The sequence below is a fragment of the Oryzias melastigma genome, linkage group LG17 (assembly GCF_002922805.2).
Source record: "Oryzias melastigma strain HK-1 linkage group LG17, ASM292280v2, whole genome shotgun sequence".
Lineage (NCBI taxonomy): Eukaryota > Metazoa > Chordata > Actinopteri > Beloniformes > Adrianichthyidae > Oryzias > Oryzias melastigma.
This window is the reverse complement of record NC_050528.1, coordinates 25811082-25832819: the sequence shown is the minus strand read 5'-3', so window position 1 is coordinate 25832819 and position 21738 is coordinate 25811082. Positions and strand designations below refer to the sequence as shown.

General features: G+C 39.4%; 4 protein-coding genes across 7 annotated transcripts in view; 3 read left to right on the top strand and 1 right to left on the bottom strand.

The window, feature by feature from the left end:
• Positions 1 to 264: 264 nt before the first annotated feature.
• pfn2l (profilin 2 like) lies at positions 265 to 5622 on the top strand. 2 transcript variants are annotated; one of them, XM_024273758.2, is made up of 3 exons: positions 265 to 777; positions 1864 to 2056; positions 3695 to 5622. In XM_024273758.2, the coding sequence occupies exons 1-3, from the start codon at positions 649 to 651 to the stop codon at positions 3790 to 3792; spliced, it is 420 nt and encodes a 139-aa protein (XP_024129526.1). In that variant the 5' UTR covers positions 265 to 648; the 3' UTR covers positions 3793 to 5622. The 2 variants fall into 2 exon arrangements, with proteins under 2 accessions (XP_024129526.1, XP_024129524.1); XM_024273756.2 differs by having other exon boundaries at positions 317 to 777; positions 4020 to 5622.
• Positions 5623 to 6332: 710 nt separating this feature from the next.
• LOC112147755 lies at positions 6333 to 10764 on the top strand. The gene is made up of 7 exons (XM_024274337.2): positions 6333 to 6702; positions 6806 to 6970; positions 7056 to 7177; positions 7248 to 7413; positions 7499 to 7614; positions 7684 to 10576; positions 10678 to 10764. The coding sequence occupies exons 1-7, from the start codon at positions 6426 to 6428 to the stop codon at positions 10719 to 10721; spliced, it is 3783 nt and encodes a 1260-aa protein (XP_024130105.1). The 5' UTR covers positions 6333 to 6425; the 3' UTR covers positions 10722 to 10764.
• Positions 10765 to 11381: 617 nt separating this feature from the next.
• LOC112147674 (alpha-2-HS-glycoprotein) lies at positions 11382 to 14159 on the bottom strand (the record flags this gene model as incomplete). Its single annotated transcript, XM_024274216.1, is given in 7 exon segments — positions 11382 to 12231; positions 12324 to 12395; positions 12990 to 13085; positions 13180 to 13334; positions 13425 to 13506; positions 13593 to 13703; positions 13877 to 14159. Coding segments are annotated over 7 exon segments (1092 nt in total). The 3' UTR covers positions 11382 to 11853.
• A 4353-nt stretch (positions 14160 to 18512) lies between these two features.
• LOC112147700 (sentrin-specific protease 5) overlaps positions 18513 to 21738 on the top strand; it is a 10330-nt gene continuing 7104 nt past the window's right edge. Inside the window, exons 1-3 of one of the 3 annotated variants that reach the window (XM_036216250.1) lie at positions 18513 to 18700; positions 20010 to 20099; positions 20709 to 21484. In XM_036216250.1, coding sequence (XP_036072143.1) covers positions 20899 to 21484 — 586 coding nt within the window. In that variant the 5' untranslated portion in view covers positions 18513 to 18700; positions 20010 to 20099; positions 20709 to 20898. Of the gene's footprint in view, positions 18701 to 20009; positions 20100 to 20690; positions 21485 to 21738 lie in introns of all 3 variants that reach the window. The other 2 variants (XM_024274255.2, XM_024274256.2) reach the window with 2 other exon arrangements.

The following is a 21738-nucleotide window of genomic DNA, read 5'->3' as shown; positions in this document are numbered from 1 at the left end:
CTTAAATCGGAATAGAAAGAATTTTCATTTTGTTAAATTCCATCATTCTGACTTTATATTTTTTTAAATCATTTTATGCAGATTTAACTTTTTGTCAATTGGGATTTTTTTTTAAATTAAATAAAAAAAATTCTTAGTTTAAAAACTAATTGTTTTAAATTTAATTTATTTAATTATGGCTGAATTTGCTGCAAACAAAATCTGGTTTTCTTGTTTTTAATTATTTTTATTTTATTATTTTTTAAAGGGCAATGATTATGTCGACACTTTTGCAATCTGGGCACGTCCTTATTATACAATATTCGAAAGACAATGGAAATGGAATAAAATGCTGAAACATTAAATCAGGGCGTCCCCACTAGCCTGAGTGGAACGCGGTATTCCTGCCCGGCTCAGCTGATAAATCCGTCTTTTATTCCGCCGCATGCAGCCATAAAAGCGCCAGCAGCTCATTGTGCGGAGTGATCTGATACGGACTACACCCAGCCGCCGCCTCACTGCCCCAGCCTTCGCGGTGGTCAGCGTTGAAGTGTGAGTTGGAGACTGAAATCGCGCCGCGGTTCTTCCTGCCTCCTCTTGTCCGTCTCTTTGGCAAGCTTGCCTTAGGAAGTGCAGTTTATTTTTAAGTGTAGCATTAATTCACTGAGCATGTCTTGGCAAAGCTACGTGGAAAACCTGATGGCCGATGGCAGCTGTCAGGATAGCGCCATTGTTGGGTATACGGACGCCAAATATGTTTGGGCAGCTCATCCTGGTGGGACTTTCAACAACATCACGGTAAGGAGGGGTGGTGGGATATCGAGGATGCGGGTATATGGCTGCTAAACGCTGTCTTTCTCGAATATTCATCCCCAGACTAAACGGCGACAAAACTGTTACCTCGCGGACTAACGCTCCCGAATTAGCCCAGCAAGCTAGCTAGCATGTCGGATGGCCTGTGTGTCTGCTAATTGCGAGGAAGAATAAGGAAAAAAACGTTGGATGATTAAACCTCTGTGACGTAGATAAAACACATGTAATTGTATTTTTATGTTTTATTCAGTAAAATCTATAAAATAAATCAAACGCCGCTAATTGTTAATGCTAATTTAAAAGCGGCTAGCTGGTTGGCAAGGAGCGTGCATGCTTTTGTGTGCCTCACAGCTAAGCTGCTTTACCGGCGACCTGTGGTTTAAAAGACCTAGTCCGGCGTCTGTGCGCTCAGGCTGGACGACAAAACCAGCCTAAGCAACCACAAAATACCGGTCATAAAAATATATATTTGTTGGAATAAGCTATAGGTTTATTTTAATTCATTTGTGAGGGTGGCATTAGGGGCTGCAGCGAGACGCTTACGTCACGTTACTTCCGTTCCTGGCCTTCATGACTGCCCGGTTATGGATAAGGGGCGAGAACTGCTGCAGGGGATTTGGACTAAGATCTGCAGGCTAGCACTTATTCACAAAGCCAATGTGCTAACTTTATTTTGTTTAATACATTTTTATACCCCCCTTTTTTATTTAGGGAACATTAAAATATTTCTAAATGCTTTTAAATGGCCATAATTTAGTCATTTTTTAAAAATATAAACTGTTCAAATAGCAAAACTTTATTTATATAGACAGAGCTTATGCCATTAAAAAAAAAAAGTTATGATTTGATCATTCTAGTCAGACAAAATGTTTTTTCTGTCAGTGTATATTTATATTTTTCTTTTTTTTTAGATGGGATAATAAAAAGTGAGATTTTAATCAATTTAAGAGAATTTAGTCATTGGTTGCTACTGGAGCGAGAGGAATAAGTTGAACTAATGCAAAATAATAATAATAAATAAATAAAAGATAAATGTGTGTGTGTTTTGATTCTTTTTTTTTTTTTTAATAGTCTCAAGAAATTGATGTCCTTGTGGGCAAAGACAGAGAGACCTTTTACACCAGCGGCCTGACTCTGGGCTCAAAGAAGTGTTCGGTGCTGAGAGACAGTCTCCATGATGAGGGCGACTGGACGATGGATATCCGGACAAAGAGCCAAGGAGGAGAGCCCACATACAATATCTCTGTTGGGAGAGCAGGAAAAGGTAAATCCACCATCACAGTTTCCTCCATTCATCAACATGCTCTTCCCATTCTGTGTTTTTGATGTTTTGGCTGTATGAAGGGAGAATTTGTCAGATTTTCTGTTGCAAGTTTCCAAATAAAGGCCTCAATAATATGCATATTTGTTTTTTATGCTAAGGGCTCCAGACTTATCTCTCCTGTATGATAAAATTTTTCCGGCATTACATAATTTAAGCAAAAATTGATTTTTACTATCTTAGTATCAAAGTAGCCTAACATTTTTAGACAATTTGGTCATTCATGAGCTATAACTTTTAGGATTATCATTTTTTACAAATAAAATATTCATAATAGTTCAAATAATTGGTGTAGTGATGACAGCTTTTTCTTCACAATATGATTACAGTTTGTTTAATGGAATTTTTTGTCTTTTTCAGGCTGAGCTGAAGCTGCATTTTTTTTTATTACTGATCTTTTATTCTTTTTAAATCAGGTTTTCCAAAACAAAAAAAAAGAACAAGTTGATAGTCTGGAGCCTGAGCTGAAAGCATATGCTTTTACTTTATGCCATTTTAATATTTAGGAGATCGATAAAACATATTCTAGTGATCTGTTAAATTGTGTTATTTTAGTAAACAAATTGCATTTAAGAAACCAAATCTTCCGCTCCGAGAAGTTTATTGGACAGGTAATTTGGATGAGTGACTTTTACAAACCCCTGAACAGTTTTAGAACTGGAAAAAATAAATACATTTTGGTTCTTCCTTTTTCAGCTCAGGTTTTCTTTTTTTTCCCCTCCTCCGTTCCACTTCTTCTTGTTTACCTCCACATCTTCATCTTTCTGGAATCATCAAACTGTTTGCAACAGTGTCTCAAATGTTGCTGTCATCTACCCAAGTCAACCCCTGCAACCTTACCTGAGAATCACTGGAAAAACTTCCTATTTTTTCCCACCTGGTTTTTCCCTCAGCTTTCCAGCATCCACTTTTTTCCTCTCTTGTCAGGACGCTTGTATCAAGTCTTTCAGTTGGTCTTGAATATTTCACGAAAACTTAAATGCTTCCAGCCTTTTAATTGGATTCCTTGTGGTTTTGAAAGATGAACATTGTTCATATTTAATGAGGAAACGAAATCTTGATGCACATTTTTTAAATGATCAGAAAAATTAAAGATGGTGAATAGGGCTGGGCGATGCAGCCTAAAAATATCTATATTTTTTCTTTTTAACAAAAATTACAAGTAAAAACTATTATTTTAACACCTCTTTTGAAAGTTGAACTCAAAGTACAACTAAATACAAATTGTATAAAGGCTTATAGAACAATGTGGCATCATAAACAAATAAATTATAACACAAAATGTGTGAATTAATCGATTTATTGCCCAGCCTTAATGGTGGCGTTTATGCTTGTACTGCTCAAATTTGTTCTGCACATTTACTCTAATGAGAATCACACATGGAACATGTACCAACAGGCTCATCAGTCATGTAGCTTTGACTGATTGAAAATCACAGGAAATGTGTGGATGCTGCAAAATTCTGCTGACCTTTTGCCCTGCATGGTGGGAAAACTGTTACAATGATCCTTTTTATTTTTAAAATTTCTTTATCTTCTTTTTCTTAACTGTCCCCTTTTTTTCTATTTCTTCTCTTTCAGTTTTGGTTCTTGTAATGGGCAAAGAAGGGGTCCATGGAGGCGGCTTGAATAAGAAGGCTTACTCAATGGCAAAATACTTGAGGGATTCAGGGTTTTAATGCTTTTCAAGCTTACTTAGGTCAAACTGAGGGACAAAAAAAGAAAGATTGCTGTTAAGATTTCTCCTTCAAGCAGTCAAATGTCTTGGAAACTTTTTAATAGCAATGAAGAGTGGTAAGATACTGTGTCACCTTTGTTCCCCCCCTTCATCCTGAAAGGGGGAGACTTTTGAATTTTGTTCATTTTTTTTTGTTTCTTTTTTTTTTCTTTCTCCTGTGTGCTCCAGTAATGGTTTTAGTGATGGGAAAGGAGGCGGTCCATGGTGGAACTTTAAACAAGAAGGCACATGTAATGGCTGATTACCTGAGGAAGTCTGGATATTAAGCAGCATCGCCACCTCCTCTACTTAGAAGCTCACTTACCTTTCATCATATTGTGTTGACACTACTTTAATGATTAGGTGGCATACATTGTTCCTTTCTACCCAGTCTATTTTTATATACAGCTTGTAGTTCACTTAACTCTCACTACATTGTTTTCCCTCCCAGTTTGTTTAATTTTTTTGGCACTACAGTTATAGCATGTTCTTTCATATGTTTAACCAAAATGTCTTGTTAAAAATGCAAAATTATAATAAAAAGATGTAAGCAAAATTTGGACTTCCACAGCTTCAATAACTGTCGTGTTTATTATGAAGAGGGGCAAACGTCATGGTGACAGCTGGGAATCACTCGAGAGAACTGTATTTCCTCCCCATCTCTGTTCTTTCCTAAATGGCATGTGGGCATTCAGAAGTTACATGCATGCATATCCGTTAGCGCATCGACTCCAGCTCAGCTCCCCAACCGATCCAGCGTTCCAACCAAAACCATCTTCTCATCTGCCTCCCATCCTCTGAACCTCCATAGAAAACCACATGGGAGGTGATTTTATTTTATTTTATTTTTTTTACTGTTGTACCTGAATGTGGTCTTAAAGGTGATTGGCGTGGTGTCGGGCTGTTGCGTCGGCCTTATTGAGATTGTCATACGTCACATCTCTCTGTGGACATTCCCCCTGACAGCTGAGAGGTGTCGGTGTTGTCCATTTGTAAATTTTTTGCTGTAAATCACATTTGTGAGGTCCTCTCCTCTCCACGGCCCTCCACCCTCTCATTTGGATCAGTTTGCAGTACAAGACATCACTCCAGTTGATCCCAAAAGATGGTTCTAGGCAACACCTATTGACTGTAAATTACTTGCACAACTTCAGATGACTGTAAAACTGCTTCTTTAGACTAAAACCATACACTACTAACTGATTTGTTGCTGACTTCCTGTTCAACTATTAATCAAACAACATTGTCATCTTACTACAGTATGAATGCATTTTTGACTGTAAACCAAGGCTGCTGGGTTCCACCACCACCTTGGGGATTTTTTTTTTTGCCTTGTGCTTTAGTCATTTAAAGTGTATTCACATATTGTCATAGTATGGTACTGAAAAGTAAATTTAAAATGAAAAAAAAAAACCCGTTGCTGTGTTCACTAAACGTATTGAAAATGGTGTTGGTTGGAATTAGAACATTTGTAAGCTGTCTTGTGAAATTTTGAGAATACCTGTATTCTGTGCCATAAAATCAATATCTAATTTTGTTGCTACTCCAAGTTAGAATTTTCTTCTTTTTTTTTTTTGAAAGAAATTGCTTTTAATGGCACTCTCATGAAGGATACTTTGGCATTGGTTATCTCCAGATTTTGTGGGAAATGTACAGAAATAAACAAAAAACACCTGCAGTATTTTGTTTTGAGTTGAAAGCTAATGCCACAAAAATGTTTGAAAATGCCATGAATTGATGTCTTGTTTACTGACAGATGAAATAAAAAAATAATGTTCCAACCAGAAATGAATCAGGTGTCTCTTTATTTTATTAATCTTAAAACAAAAAAAAAATCAGTGTTGAATAGATCATGTAGGGGAAATCTAAATTCATATTCTTGAGAATAGCTTTTAGGTTTTGTGTAATAGGACTGACTTCCTGTAATGCCCTAGACATGAAAATGCCCCACTATGGATGGACTTAAGTTGAAACAGAATAACTTATAAAGGGCATGCTACTTCTCAAGAATTCAAATTACACTATATTTTAAATGAGAAATAAACTGAACAAAGCTACAGGGCACAAAATGATGGCTTTAGAAGTAAGTGGTAAATATGCATAAGTGAAAATCAAAACTATAAACAACTAATGTGTCACCTCACCCTATAAATGTCTATTTAGATTATTTGTAACACAATATACTTCATGTGCTTGTGGAAACTGTAATATCTACCTATAATAGCAAGCCTATTGGACAGTTCTTTATATTTAGTCTGCATGAAGGTGAAATGTGGTTTTAATGGTGAATTGTTCTCCCTAAAGCTCTTTTAAACTCCTAAATGAATTGGCAAAATCCTAAATCCACAGTTTTTTATGTAAGAGAAACTTTATTTAGCAAACAAATGCAAAATGTGTTAAAGACAGACTTGGCATTTTTGTCAAAATGTCATCAACAATTGGCAACACCTGCTGCCATCAGGTGTTTGATTAGCTTTAATTGGAAGTGGAGTCAGCTCACTTAGGCTCAAACATACCCACTAGAAACAGGTCTGACCTTTTATGGGACACTGCTGAGGCTGTTTGCCTGAGTGCAGTGCTTTTTTCTTTGCTCTAATGGCGTGTCGAGATAGTGGGGGCAGTATAATTTTACTGTGTTTAGGGCTTTTAGCGTTTGTAACATCACTTTGCCATTGTACGAGTTTGACAAGGTTAAAGGCACTAGATGAATCGAATGAGAAGTCAACACAGACTCAAAGTGAAGCTGAAAAAAGTCGTCAGCAACATGGAAGACTACTGATTGGACTGAAATCCCAGCTTGATGCCAAGCTCAGTGAAACTAATTCCACAATGGATGTACTAGAAGATGATGCCGATTACCAAGCTGATATGGGTATGTTGAACTGAATATTAAAAATTCAAGTGTTAATGCTTGCTGTGGAATAACTTTGCAACATAAAAACTTTTGTTTATAATATTCCACTTGTTGTATTAAGGATGGTGGCAGATAAAGCAATTGGGAGAAGGAATGCAGCAGGAACCACTGGGAATAGAGCGACTTCTTAGAATGGAACCAAAAGTTGAGTGCACAGGAGACTCCATGAAGCTTCTTGTGCAAGGTGCCACCTCAACCCCTGCAACTCTCCTCTTTGTGGACCGTGGTGAGTGCACACTCTTGATACACTTTAGTGCATGAAATTCTCTTCAGTGTTTCTTTTTTTTTCTGATACTCTCAATATTCCTCAGGAAGTGGCTTGTCTCCCTTGTCACTGTCAAAGTTGCCATCGAGCTGTGGTTACACCTTCAGGTCAACGCGGAGAGATTTGGTCTTGGTTGCGCCTTACAATGGCTGCTTTGTCTCCATTGAGGTGGGGGTCTTGTTCTGAAAATGAAGGCCTACCTTTACGTGGTTGGTCATCTTTGCATTTATGGTTGCAGGAGGACAGTTATGTTCTCCCACTTCGCTGGTGTGGACTTCAAGTGAGGATGTCCTGTCCCTTGATGCAACACATGTCAATGAACCCTCCGATGGTCACATGTCACAGTGGGGGCATGGTTGTGACGACAGAGGGGACAAGCTCTGCTTCTAAAATCCGAGTAAATGGTAAGTTATTGGCCCAATTAAGTATGTACAGTAAAATGTAAACTTTGAGACATTTTAGAACTCACCTTGGTTTTTATTCTGTTAGTGAACGGAGAATGGGAGCCTCTACTTCAGGCAACAAAAAGATGCATGTTTAGCATTGTCGAGCATCCAGATGGCGTGGTCATTTCCATTCGCTATGCCCCGTGCATTGTTCTGAAGGTATGGTTTAGATGGACCTCCATGATTTGAAATTGAATATTTTTGATGCATTTTTTAATTTCCCTACAGGATGGACTGTACAAACTTGAACTGGCTACAGATCAGGAAAGCACTATTTCGTGTCCATCACTGTATATGGCTCAACCAGGGCCCACAAGAAGCCCAGCCACGGATCCTTTACAGCGACCTGCTGCTCCTCCTGATCAAGTCATACAACAGATTCCAGGTTTTTCTCAAGATGCACAAAATCTGAACATGCCCAATCAGAAACCGAAGGAGATGCCTTATCCCCATTTTCCATATTATAATTTTTATCAAAGTTTCCTTTACCCTCACCTAACAAGTCCAGAGTCCCCACCTGGAGTACAGCCACAAGCTCCTACACTTCCACCAGTCATTCAAGCTACAAAAAGTCCCCATCCTCTTCCCTTTTATCCTCAGTCAAATCTGAATGTTATGCCCACAAGGAGGCAATCTGTTACCAAACCACCAAACAAAGATCAATTGCATCAAGCCCATATTGGACTTCCACCAGTTTATCCACAAAAACCAACCAGACCACCTTCAAGCCAGCAGAAGTTTCAACCAAAGCCGTCTCACCCATTTCTTTACCATCCTCACCATCCATCATTTCATGTTCCCCATTTACAACCAATGGATCCTAAAAAAGTGCCAAAGAAGCCATGGCCAACATATCCTGGAACACATGTGAAACCACAGGCAGAGTACCAGCCTTTTTACTACTACTATCCTCAACAGAAGCCAGGTGTAAAACCTGTCTCTCAGCCATCACAGCCTGGAGCACCTCCGTTTTACCCCTTTCATTTGTACAATCAATCAAAACCTGACCCATCCCTTGGCCAAATGTACCAGTACTTTAACATGTATGGTAAACAAGATCCAACTTCCAAGCCATCTGATATGTCAAAACCTTTACAGTCTCAAATACCTGCTGGGCACATGTATCAAATGTTTTATCCATACAACCAGACAAAGCCTGGGATACCTTATGGCCAAATGTATCCCCCATTTACCCCTTACAACCTGTACAGTCAACAGAAGCCAGCCTCAAAACCCTCTGGAACTTCTTACCCTCAAACTCCTCACGGTCAATTTAATCATCTCTACTACCCTTACTATGTGTATAATCAACAAAAAACAATCCCAACTGCTGTTCCTCAGGCCCCACCTCCTAAGCCCTCTCAGGCTCAACAACCACCAAGGCTTCCACCCAAGCCAGCAGTTCAGCCTCCTTCAAAACCCTCAGCTCCTCAAAAACCACAGCCTGGAGCCCCTGACTTAGAAAACCAGCAGATGTGCCTGTACTCTCAATTGGTAGATGCAAGTCAACAACTAAACATGCCAGTTGGGGCTCCAGGCTCTGTAACTGAAGTCGGTCAAGGACAAGTACTTGGACCGTGCCAACCTTTAAAGATGCCAGTCTATGGAACAAGTGGTGGAGCTCTTGTGGAGAAACCATTGCCAGGTGCAAAACCTGTGCAGGGCCCAATGTTTTATCCTTATAACCTTTTTTATCCCATGCAGTCCCAGCATGCTACACTTTCTCCAACTACTAATGTTCAACAACAGGTGATCATGTCATTGGGTGACCAAAAACGGCCAATCTCTTCAGGACAGACTATTGCTGTTCCTCCACAAGATCCCCAGCTAAGTGGTCAATTTCTGCAACCTGCATACTGCTCTCAGTTTTGTCCGTATGGATATTCAAACTGCTGTCCACAGATCGCTTTTCACCAGCATCTGCATATTGCTCCTACTGGTCTTGACAAGGATGCACCTTGGTTCTATCCAGGTCTGCCACTCATGTCCTTAATGGCATTTACAGAGTTTAATAACGGTTTGGAAGCTGCCCCCGTCTCCGAAAAGGTTACTGAAGGAGCAACGTCCCAAAATATGCCGTCCAGCAACTTTGCTCAAGCTGTGCCTCAGTCCCTTCCAAAAACGGACGTAAAACAATCACAACTCCATCCACCAGATGGCAATCCTACTGCACAACCTGGAAGTGGTCCCAGCAAGGCTAAAAATGAATTGCCATTTGATCCTCTTCTTGGAGAGTCTATGCACCCCTTCTGGACATACCTGTCCCAAAATATGGGTGGGCTAAACTTGCAAAGTCCTTCTGTTGGGCAATACAATGATCCCTCTGGATTTTGGTCAGTGGACAAACCAGTAATGCAATATCCGCCTCATCAGGTTAGCCTTCCAAAGCAGAAACAAAGTCAATACTCAGTTGGAAGTGATCCCTCAAGTCCTGGTTTCATGCCTTATATCCATCCATCTTTACTTACAGCAAAAGAACTCCAGTCATTAAACAAAAGGACTACTGAGCAAAAGCATTATTTACATGACTCCCAACGTGAAATAGAGCGGTTTTTCTCTCCCCACTATATGCCCCAGGATGCACCTGTGCCCAACCAAAATAGTTCTGTACAAATGAACTATTCACAAGCAAAGCTTTTTGAAATATTTTCAAAAAACTTCACGAAGCATGAACAGACTCTGAACTCTCAGCCGCAGAGTTTTGTCTTGCTCCAGCATGGCCCACCAGGTAGGAAACCTAGCGGTTTAAATGAACCAGTATCTTACAGAGAAACTGATTTTGGTGAAAAGCTTGGTGCTGAAGGAAACCTTGACGGTGCTACTCTGAATCAGGAGCCTTTGCATGAAAGCATCCAGGAGTTTGAAGGAATACCTGATCCTTTAATTGGGAATGTCAACTTGATGCCAAGGCTTGATGAGCCAGGCTTTGAGTTGTCTTTTTCTGCAACTGAGGATCCTCTTCAAGAACACTCTTCTCCTGAGCAGTCCCCTAGTGTGCCTTTCTTAAAACCTGATGATCTGTGGAAATCCTTAAGACTCCCAGGCTCTAGCCAGATGTTTCCACCACACCTTCCAGGAAACTTGTTTCAATTTGGCCCTGCAGCTGAACACCCAACAACTGGTATGACTAATCTCTTTTTTGTGTGTATATAGATATTCAAAATGTACTGCATTGATCATGTGGAGGGAAGTTTTTTTCTTATGACTTTTTTCTTTTTTAAGGAATGAACAAGCCTCCCCATGCCGAACAGGAAAAGACGAGATGAGCTGCCTTTATTTTGAATAAAAGTTACAAACTCTGCAAGCTTGTGTAAGACTACTTCATTTTTTTTTCTTCCCTTGCATTGTCTGTTTTAGAGGTCAACATCTGGTATTTGTCTTTAAACATCCGCTTAAACTTGAACTTTGCCACTGCAAACCTATGTTGCTTCACAGGGAATTGATACTTGTTGAACATTGACCTTTTGTGTAAACACTAACTTGAATTTACTTGTTCTTTTGGGGATCCAGTGCATATTCGATCAGTTTACCACCTATAGGATTAAAATGTCCTGCCTGGACTATTTAAAGCCAAAGCACTGAGCCCTTGAACATTGAGCCACATCTCATTACATGGATAATGTCAGTGGGTTCGAAAGGCCATAATTTGGAAGAGCAAACATGAATCAGTTGTGCACACTAATTCTCATACATTATAGACTTTAAGAGGAAATTTTTTTTTTGTAAAATCTAAACCACACTTTATCTATAGATGTAAGCTTTTGAAAGTTGTACTTCAGTCTTGGAAATTAGATCAAGGCTAAAACTCTTGCTATGAAACTGCTTTATAATGTTGTTCCATGAGTTTATTTTCTTTAAATGGAAAAGTTGGCAAAAACTGATATGAGGTGTGACCTTTGCCTTAAAACAAGCACACTTCAGTAGACTGGGGATTTCAAAGGCTTTTATTGACATTCAGTTTTATCAGAAGGGAATTCTGTTTTCAGAATGACCGACCTTGGGGGGGCGGAAACACAGGTTTGTTTCGAAAAACGGAAACGTTAAACCCTTATGATTTTTCAGTATGCATAAACATTGTGGGAATTACAATCGTGCAAATTTTAACACTAAATCAGAACTTCTTTTTCACAGAGAAATCACAGTACCTTTTTCAATCATTTTGCACTAAATCTGACTAAACTGCATTAAATGATCAAGAACACCAGATTAGTCTTCAAAATACATGCAAATCTTTAACCATTTTTTTTCTTCCAATAATGCATATTTCAATTTCCAACCCGATAGCTCATTTTGGTCTATTGGCATTACATCTACCTACCACAGTGCATACTTGTACATCAGATGCTAGCACAAGTGTAAATGAAAGAAGCAAGCATTGAGTCTTTAGTGCGTGAATGCCTAGAAAAATCGGATCCTCCCGGGGCATGGGGGCACAAGAGCAACAGGGTCTGCCTGAGCTGTAGGTGCTTCAACTGCTCTCTTCACCACGGAAAGAGGAACCTCTGCACTGGCTGAGTCGTCTGAAGCGGAGGAGGAAGAAGTGGCAGGAGCCGAGGAAGGGTCAGCGACTGCAGCATTGACTTGTACAGTAGGGGCTACGGGTACAGTTTCGGCAGACTCTGATTCTGCAGATAAAAGGCCAGTCATGTGAGGGTCATGGAGGGCAGTTAGCTTGTGGTGCCCCCTGCCGTGTTTGTGACCGCCAGAGTGAACGTGGACAAGTGGTGGGAGGCCGGGCTCTGCAGCTACAGTGCTGTTGGAATCATCAAGGGGCACCTGGAACAAATTAAAATCCAGCATGGATCAGGAGGACAGCCTTTTTCAATGCTACTCAGATCTATAGAAAATCTAGGAAATAGATATCTTACCAGATAGGAGAACATCTTGCAGTTGACAGCAGGTTCTGCATGAAGACCTTTTGCAGTGCAAATTCCACGAGCCTAATATGGAGAAAAAGCATTCAGATTAGGATGTGGGACAGGGGTGGGCTAAGTATGTTCTTGGTGCCCGTTAAACTATTGAATCTGGCCCACCAAACTGGAAAAAAACAATGATAATGATAATCCTTTAAATTGTTTTATTTTGCCTTTTATTCTGGTGTCTTGCTATAGTTGGTGCACTACAAATACATTGACCTTTACTTGGGTGAAGAAAGTTTTTGGCATTCATGATGCAAGATTAATTTTTTTATGTTTATGTGTGCTTTGTGAGTCATATTTCTGATCATTTCAACACCACATGAATGCAGCATTTCTCTAAGTTTGAGTTTTTGCAGACATCCATCCATTAGTGCTCTAAAATGGGAACAAAACCTACTCTTTTGAAATAACTCCAAAATATTCTGTTTTAAAACATATATATTCATTTTCAATAAAAACACATAAATTCCATGTTATTTAATTTCTCTTTTGACTCCATGCATCCACTCCTGGTCTGACCCTTCTGTCAAATTTTAGAGCCCTTTGTAGCTAAAGTGCCAAAAAAAATTGCACACTTCAGGTTTAGAGTTATAAATTGCTCTTAATGCTACTTACAGCCATGGTGTCATTAAGGGGCGTGCAGGTATCATTGAGGCAGTTAGCCTCGACGACAACATATTCTACGATATACAGAGCGCCACCGGACACCACCTGAGTTAAAAAAAAATCAAAAGAAATAATGTGAAAGCCATTTCCAGATGCATGGCAGTTAGTAAAAATGTTTTCAGTGAATGCTTAGTTTCACCTGTGAACTCATCCTTCCAACATCCACCAAGGAGTAGGTTACATTTTCAGTCACGTTGTTGAGCTTTGTCAGGGAGGCATGGACAAAGTCCAGAGCTGCAGAGTGGTTCAAGGGAAGCAGTGTGGGGCAGCCCAAACATAAGTCTTCTCTTGATTCTAAAAATTCAAGAAAACATGCTTGCTGGATTTAAGGAGGTTAAGAAGTTAGCAAAACCCAAAGGATTCTGAGTTGTGTGGCCTTTTTACCTTCAGTTTTACACTTGAACGCAGTGACTGTCAGGGTACCATTTACCTTCTTCAGCACCACATCACAGTCTCCTTCTATTGCCTGCACAAATACAGAATCACAGCAGGTTACGATCTTCAAACCTTGAATCTAAAGAGAAAAAAAAAGGGCATGGTTTGCAGCCTCACCGTCATAAGCTTGGGCCTAACTGAACAGTTGGCCACAGGAGTGGGGTCCATCACATGACAGTTTGTCTCCAATAATTCAATGTCCAGGAAATATGTACTGCTTCCATCAGGCTGAAGCAACAAAAAGTCAAATCAAAAACATTTTCTTGCAAAAGAAAGCTATTGGTTTCCGAGGCAGATGCAGAGAAACAAATAGTTTTCTGAAGGAGCATTTGGACATTCTGACCATTTTTCTCCATAAAAGGACAAACAGGATAAGTGTAAGAGTAAATGTGCTAACTTACTGTCGTCGAGATCTTGACATCATCAATTCTGTTCAGTGCGTACTTGTAGCCATGGTTGTGTTGGTTGTTGAGGAAATCCCGAGCCACCAGAGCAGCCTCCTCCACGTCGGGGGAGTCGCACAGAGGCCGGATCACATTGTTCTGAGCCTGCATCCCCACGAGGAGTCCCAGAACCAAAGTGAAGCCCAGAGGATTCATGTCTGCGTGAGCTGCAACGACGTCTCAGAGCAGATGAAACGAGAAAGAGGCAGATGTCCTGCAGACTGCGGTGTATTTATCCAGCACTTGAAACTTGAAAGCAGGGCCAAGTTAAATACCACTGCGACCCCTCCTGACTCATGCGTCACACGTAGGTTGCATCAGGAGTACGGCCAAAGAAAATGCAAACAAAACCCGGTGATGAGAGGTCTATACGTTCAATCACATCAGACGGACAGCGTCGTATAGGAAACCAGCCTTTATTTTAGCGGGACAGATTTAAACATGTATAAAAGTCACATAAATGAATGGACTGTCTCTTCCTTCACGTTGTATAATCAGCTGTCTGGCTCCACAGAGGTCATCGCCGCAAAGCTGGGCCTCTCTGTCAGCAGGGTTTCTGGGGATTACTCAATGACTCTTCAGAAAAAAGAGGATGTTTGTCACCAGGGGTTGCATATTTACAGGACAACGACTGCTTCCACCAACATGTTTGTTTCGTATGAGACCATCTGCACAATACGCTGAAGTCACTCAAGGTCAGGCCAGGCTGCAAACAAATACAGGTTCCAGTAAAATTCCCCTTTTCTCAACACTAACAAGGAACATCCACTTTACGTTTGCCTCCGCTGTTTTGTCTCAGAACTTTCTGCCTTTACTGGTGTCACTGCACTTGGTGGATGACATAAACAACCATGTCCACAGCTCTACTGAAATTACAACCCAACTATCGGAATAATGTTGGGATACTATGTAATTGAGATATCCCATGAGCCAATATTTGATTCCAAACAGAGACAACATATGCTTAAACTAAGAAATTTCACATTTTTATCGATCAAATGGTCTAATTTTGTAATATTTAGGGTCTGTTTGAGGTCTGAAAATTGGAGGGACAGATAACAAATATTCTTTTCCTTTTGGGTTTTCGCTTCACCACAGCGAATCAGTTTCCTCCATCCAAGTCTGTCTTCGGCATCCTCCACTCTAACACCAGCCACCTTCATGTCTTCATTCACTGCATCCATAAACCTCCTCTTTGGTCTTCCTCTAGACCTCTTTCCTGGCAGCTCTAGACTCAGCATCCTTCTACCAATATATTCACTGTCTCTCCTCTGAACATGTCCAAACCATCTCAGTCTGGCCTCTCTGACTTTATCTCCAAAACCTCTAACATGTGCTGTCCCTCTGATGTATTCATTCCTGATCCTATCCATCCTGGTCACTCCCAAAGAGAACCTCAGCATCTTCATCTCTGCTACCTCCAGCTCTGCTTCCTGTCTTTTCTTCAGTCCCACTGTTTCTAGTCCAAACAACGTGGCTGGTCTCACCACAGTCTTGTACACCTTTCCTTTCATTTGTGCTGAAACTCTTCTGTCACACATCACACCTGACACTTTTCTCCACCCATTCCAACCTGCTTGCACTCTCCTCTTCACTTCTTTTTCACACTCTCCATTACTCTGTACTGTTGACCCAAAATACTTAAACTCCTCCACCTTCTCTATCTCTTCTCCCTGTAACCTCACTCTTCCACTCTGGTTCCTCTCATTCACACACATGTACTCTGTCTTACTGCGGCTAACCTTCATTCCTCTCCTTTCCAGGGCAAACCTCCACCTCTCTAACTCCACCTCCACCTGTTTCCTGCTCTCACTACAAATCACAATATCATCTGCAAACATCATAGTCCATGGTGATTCCTGTCTAACCTCATCCGTCAGTCTGTCCATCACCATTGCAAACAGGAAGGGGCTCAGAGCTGATCCCTGATGTAGACCACCTTGAACTCATCTGTCACACCCAGACCATTTATCCACAAATAAAGTTAACGGATGTCAGGTCCACAACCAGCAATGAAAGGAAAATTAAAGAGGTTCTCCAATGAACCTTAAACTTTAAAATCAAGGCTTCTCAATATCAAACTGCTAGTGGTTTGCAATTATTTGCATAATATTAGCTATAAAGTCAGACAAATTCAAGAAATCTCTGTGCTTCAGGCCAAAAGACCATAACTTGATGCTTCTCATGCTTCTTTTGTACTACTTCATGGGTCCAGGACTCATTCTGTAAACTGAATTCATCATGCGGTAATCATGTGGCAATCCCAAACATTGTGTCTTCTGTGCCAAAGAAAACAAAAACAAAACAAAACAAAAAAACTTCCTGCAGGTTCTCAGTGTTGAGTTTAAAAGACAACTCCAATAATTCAGGGATGCTCACATTCATACAAGGAAAATTGAATGTTGTAAAGGTTCCAGATGATCACATGATGACATTTATCATATCCCAGGGACATTTTTTTCTATATGTTAGCAGGAAATACAAAACCTCAAACTGCTGCTAATACAACAATATGGCTTCATATAAGAAAGATTCAGGCGCTATTGGTCACACTACTGCCCAGATCTGTCACCACAAACACCAGAAACTCATGATCCTGACATATTTAAACTGTTCTGAAGAGAGGAGCTCCGCCACCAAGTAAATGCTTCTGTCCCAACAACTACTGTTACATGTTCAGAAACTTGAAAGGAGCCTTTTTGTTGTGAATAAAATTTTAAATGAAAAGACATCTCTTTTCAGCTGGGTTGGTTCCAACAGCGCAAATACCCTGAAAGGGATTTATCAGGTAATTTTTTTTTCCTTTCATATATAAAAATATCTACAGAAATTGGGGTTGTGTATACACAACCTGGAAGGCAAGTCATAATGCAGGATGAGAATGTGTGACTCTGAACTGATAGAAGAAACATGAATGAAAACATTAAATTAATACCTTTAAATTTAATTAGCTTACAATTCTGATCAGATTGACTTAAACTCGCTGATAGTTATCAAAGTGATTTAGGTTAAAATGCATTTTGCAAAGAGGTCTTATTGGGGCTTAAGAGCAAACTGAAACTCAAAGAAGTAGAAAAATGCTTAAGAGCGATGGGTTCAGTAAAAGGGAGGCTGTAGAGAAAAAAAAAGTCAAAATGTCACACATGAAGTCAAAACACCCTCCCATGCGTCCACCACCAGCTGCTTCAGTTTCCAGAAATGCAGCCGCTTCTTAGAGTCTCTGTTTCTTCAGAGGAACACTTCAGTAAAATTCAGTGCAATAGATAATCTGTGTGGTATTATTAAGTGGTGACTTCTGCATTATCCTGTTTTTCATGGTTTATTAACAAACACAAGATTGTGGTTAAAAAAAATCTGAAAGCCCCCTCCAAGAAAAATAATGTTTTTGTGTTTCCATATAGGACATTTATAAAATAATTTAAGATAAAAACTGATTAAAACTGAAATGATATATCCTCTTGACAGGTACATTCATTATCTTCATTTTCCTTGCCCGAATGAATTAATTCATTTTCCTTGTCCGAGCTTCCACTTGACTCAAACTTTTAGTTGTGGCCTTAAGCTAGCAGGTGAGGGTGTACTGTAAATAAAGATATATATATATATATATATATATATATATATATATATATATATATATATACTGTATGTCTCTAGTGTAAACAAATGATCGATGGGAAATTAATAGAAGCTAACTTCCACACCAACAGTCCTGTCCTTAATTCCGAAGCAAAATATCTAATGAACCACTGCTACGCTGCTGACAATATCTTAAAAAAACAACACAGGCTTTTTGATTTTTGCTAAAAACAACAACATAATCATAATTAAAAGACCATAAGAATGATTTTACAAAAGAATAAAGTTGAAGTGAGGCAAATGAAAACTCCATTTCATCTTTAACTTACATTATTATTTGTTTTTAGATAAAGCTTTCAATTCTACGGAGCCCATAAAGGGACATTAAAGTTAAAAAAAAACTATTTGAAGTCAAAAAAATTTTTTTTTTTGCTTCTTTAAAGCTTCTTTTGTGCTTTGATATCTCTTTAGGGGCTCAATTTGTTTCAAAAGTATGACTTTTTAATGTAAATTCCTTTTGTAAAGGAAATAGACTTATAGAAAAGACATTCTGGTTTTGACTCTCTTTTTGAAATGTTCTGATTTTTAATCCTATAAAGTTGTTAGATTACAATTATATGACTACAGTACATTTTTCCCAGTCTTTGTATCGCTGTAGAAAACTTGGATTTTATAATTTCTTTTAAATTTACCAAATAATTTATTGTATTTATTTATACGATGCAGAAATTTAGGCATCAAATATTCTAATTTCAAAATCTACCTACTGAAAATAGCATTTTTCTTACTGAAAAAAGAACAATGTCCTGAAAGTCCAGTAGAATATTTTATTCTGTCTCTTATTCTACAATTGTGGTTTTATTTTCCATAAATACGCTTAACTTATTTGTATATTTATAACATACTAAAGTTATATGACCGCTTTTCCCCTGAATTCTAGAAATATCTTTAATTTAAAACCATATTTTGAGTTTGGGAGGAAAGTTGTATCTGATTGGTCGGCGTGATCGTGACGTTTTAATTACGCGACTTTGAAAATGCACTCCTGTAGTTTCTTGCTATTAAATTCCCTCCTGGTTCTTTCGATTCCACATGATGTTTACTTGTGTAAACGTCCAGCATTTATTTATTCTTTAAGCACGGTTAATAAGACGTGAGTCCGGCCTTTTTTGACGTTTCACTGAGGCAAACAGCTCCGTAAAGGTAAGGATAAGTGTGCGTGGTGGTTAGCATGTTGTCATAGCCCAGCTCCGAAGCAAAGTGAGCACGAGTCTTATGAGAGACACACGTGTGGAGAGAAAAAGCTGAGAGAGCCGTTTGTTCTGACAACCTGCAGTAAATATAATATTAATGAGGTGAACACGTGGGAGAGCAAAATTCCTGGTGTTCATAGCATCGATAGAGCTTTAAATGGTGCATCTTATGAATTACAATAAATACTGCAATGCATCAGTCATATTTGATGCTATAAAAACAAAGAATAAAAGCTAAAATGATCTCAAGTTTTTCTGTCTTAAAGTTATTTAAAAACTGCTGCAGTGACAGTTCTTTGCCAAAAGCGCTCAAAATTGGTGCAATTGTAATAAATGTTTTACAATAAGCATTTTCAATAAATGCTCTTTATTTAATGCCCCAAAGTGTAAATTTTTCTGTCTTTTTTTTGTCAAAATGTTGCACTCAAAATTAAGAAAACTAGTTGTTTGTATTTTATTTTTGCAAAAATAACAGCTGAAAGATGCTTCCAGGTTTACCTTATGCTCTCAGGGTGAATTCAATACAGAAGGGAAACCTGTTTATGACATTTTTCAAGTAGTGCACCATTTTTAAAGTTTAAAGTCCCTAATCATCTTTTGATCTATTTTTAAAGTGTTTCCAGTAGTCTTTTTTATTATGATTACCCCCTCCAAAAAAAGCTAAGTGTTGTTATTTAGAACATAGTTTCTGCAGAGTGGCAGGAGTTCATCAGAAATTCCCCTGAGCTGTAAGCAGGACTGTTGGAGTGAAGTAAGCCTTCCCTCATTTCCCATCATCTATCTGTTTACTTGGTCTCCTGCTAGCTTACAGTCCCTCACAACCCCAACCTAACATTACCGGTGCAGCAAAATGGCGAGCAATATTGGAGCTATCCAGCTGTACAGCTTTGAGGCAGATACCAGTTCAGACAAGGAAAAGGAAGATGTTGATGGATCTGGTTGTTTGCAAGTGGATGACAAAAATCTGGATGTTCTGTTAGGATCTCTGGCAGTGTTGCCATCTTGGTGGATAAAGTTCAGGCCTCATCTATGGAGTCTAGTCTAGTTGCAGAATCTCATCATAGAGATGAGCTGCATGGAGTAAATTCCAGATTATCTGGACAGAGAACTGCTGCTCATATTGTCAAACCATAAGTGAACATTTTTTGACGCCCCCCTGTGGTACCTACATGTTGATACGCTGAAGGACCATTTGTCTTTGGATGCTCACTTTGGGGCCTACCTCTGATGTCCCCCGTTTTGTGGAATTTAACCTGCAGCTTGGAAATGCTCCAGCATAAAAAGCCCTGGAGGGTGTAACCTCTTGTGACCCTCTGAGGGCATCTGTGGCATCAACAGCAAACCAGAAGGTCAGTGGTTCAGTCCCTGACCTTTGTGGCTTTACTGCCCTTGAGACTGAAGCAACAATGACCCTGATGTGTTTTCATAGACCTCATCGGCTGCAAAAATAAACTCCACAGCGCTCACATGACCAGATATTCTGTCATTGAATTCGGTTGAGTACATGTGTTTGGCATGGTAATTTAAAAATAGAAAAAAGTGTCGATTTTGAATAAATTCAATCAAATCCTAAACATAGAACCCAAAAATTCAATTCAGTTACATTTATAAAGCCGAATATCACAGAAGTATTGTCTCATTGGGCCTCATAAAAAATGCAAGAAAAAATTAAAATAGTTTGTCCTGAGAAGATAATGATACTGTTTTTCAAAATAGGATAACGATTTAAACTGAAATTAAAAATCACATTTGTTTGCTATAACTGTGTTATACAGTTGAGTCTTTGTAGGGAAATGGCTAATAAAGATAATGAGAAATAGTGGTCAAAAATGTCACAAAGATTGTAATCAGATTACTATAAATATATTTTTTTTCTTTTTGATGGAAAAAGTTGAACAGTTTCTTTTTTTCCCTTTACGTGTTGTTTAATGTTAAAGCAGGTTGTGTCTTTGTTACAGGAGCTAGCAGCCATGAAGATATCTCATGTTGTGATTGGGCCGTCAGGATGCAGCTCCTGCTCTCACATGTCTGCAAAGTGAGGCCGACCTGAAGCCTTAATGAACCCGGTGCCTGGAAACCTGGTCCACAGAGCGTGTTTGATTCACTGCATCAGAAAGAGCTAGATGGTGTCAGCTGAGACTCTGCAGGATGCAGAAAAAGAACCGGAAGAAAACCGAATCCTTGAAGAGACAAAAAAAATCGCTTGACAATGGAACGTCACATCTGTCTAAACGGGACAGAAGACGCCTTCATCTTAAATGGCGGCTTTTCGTGTGGAGATGTTGGAGACAAAAGTTTAGGTTTTTCAGAGGACAGAGGACCGGCTCCGGCCTGGGCTTTAGCTGGAGGTCACACACTAATAACCTGCTCAGGTACCACGAAACAAGACAAAACTCTCAAGTCATAAACACTGTTTGGAGTGAATCAGACAGTCTTCCAGAAGAACCGACTGCTTCCACAGTTTCTGTCAGTCAAAACACCTCCCCGACAGTCACACAGAGACACTCGGAGGACGTGACGGCGCTGATGGAAGCTGTCACACCTCTGCAGCAAAAGGACAGTAACACCTGGGAGACTCAAAAGGCACGCACACCTGAAGATAAGGGTCCACTAGAACTACACAGTTCTGTTCACTCCAGTCAGAACCAGAACCCTAATGACGCTGTCTGCCTGAAAAAAGTATCTTCCTGTCAGACTGATATTGATCCAGACACGCTGACTAGAGCCATTCAAGGTATGTTTGTGGCTGTCCTAATGTTGGGTTTTTTTAAGGACCCCCTCCAATTAAAATGGTGTTTTTAGTTTTTTAATTTGCTCTTGTTTCAGTTTTCTCATAAAGTATATTAAGAAAATTAAGCTAGAAACTGTGTTTATGAGTATTTCTATATTTAATTATTAACAAAATACCAAAATATGAAATGCCAAAATGCAAGAATACCATTGGAAAAAGCGTGTAGATGTGAGGTAGTTATTTACAGTTATAGGTCT

Bases quoted from the DNA above. Each gene is read 5' to 3' on its own strand.
- pfn2l (XM_024273758.2), top strand. From the start codon at position 649: ATGTCTTGGCAAAGCTACGTGGAAAACCTGATGGCCGATGGCAGCTGT. The intron at 778-1,863 runs GTAAGGAGGGGT...TTTTTTTAATAG, and splicing joins GGACTTTCAACAACATCACG to TCTCAAGAAATTGATGTCCT. The intron at 2,057-3,694 runs GTAAATCCACCA...CTTCTCTTTCAG, and splicing joins TGTTGGGAGAGCAGGAAAAG to TTTTGGTTCTTGTAATGGGC.
- LOC112147755 (XM_024274337.2), top strand. From the start codon at position 6,426: ATGGCGTGTCGAGATAGTGGGGGCAGTATAATTTTACTGTGTTTAGGG. The intron at 7,178-7,247 runs GTGGGGGTCTTG...TTATGGTTGCAG, and splicing joins GCTGCTTTGTCTCCATTGAG to GAGGACAGTTATGTTCTCCC. The intron at 7,414-7,498 runs GTAAGTTATTGG...TTATTCTGTTAG, and splicing joins TTCTAAAATCCGAGTAAATG to TGAACGGAGAATGGGAGCCT.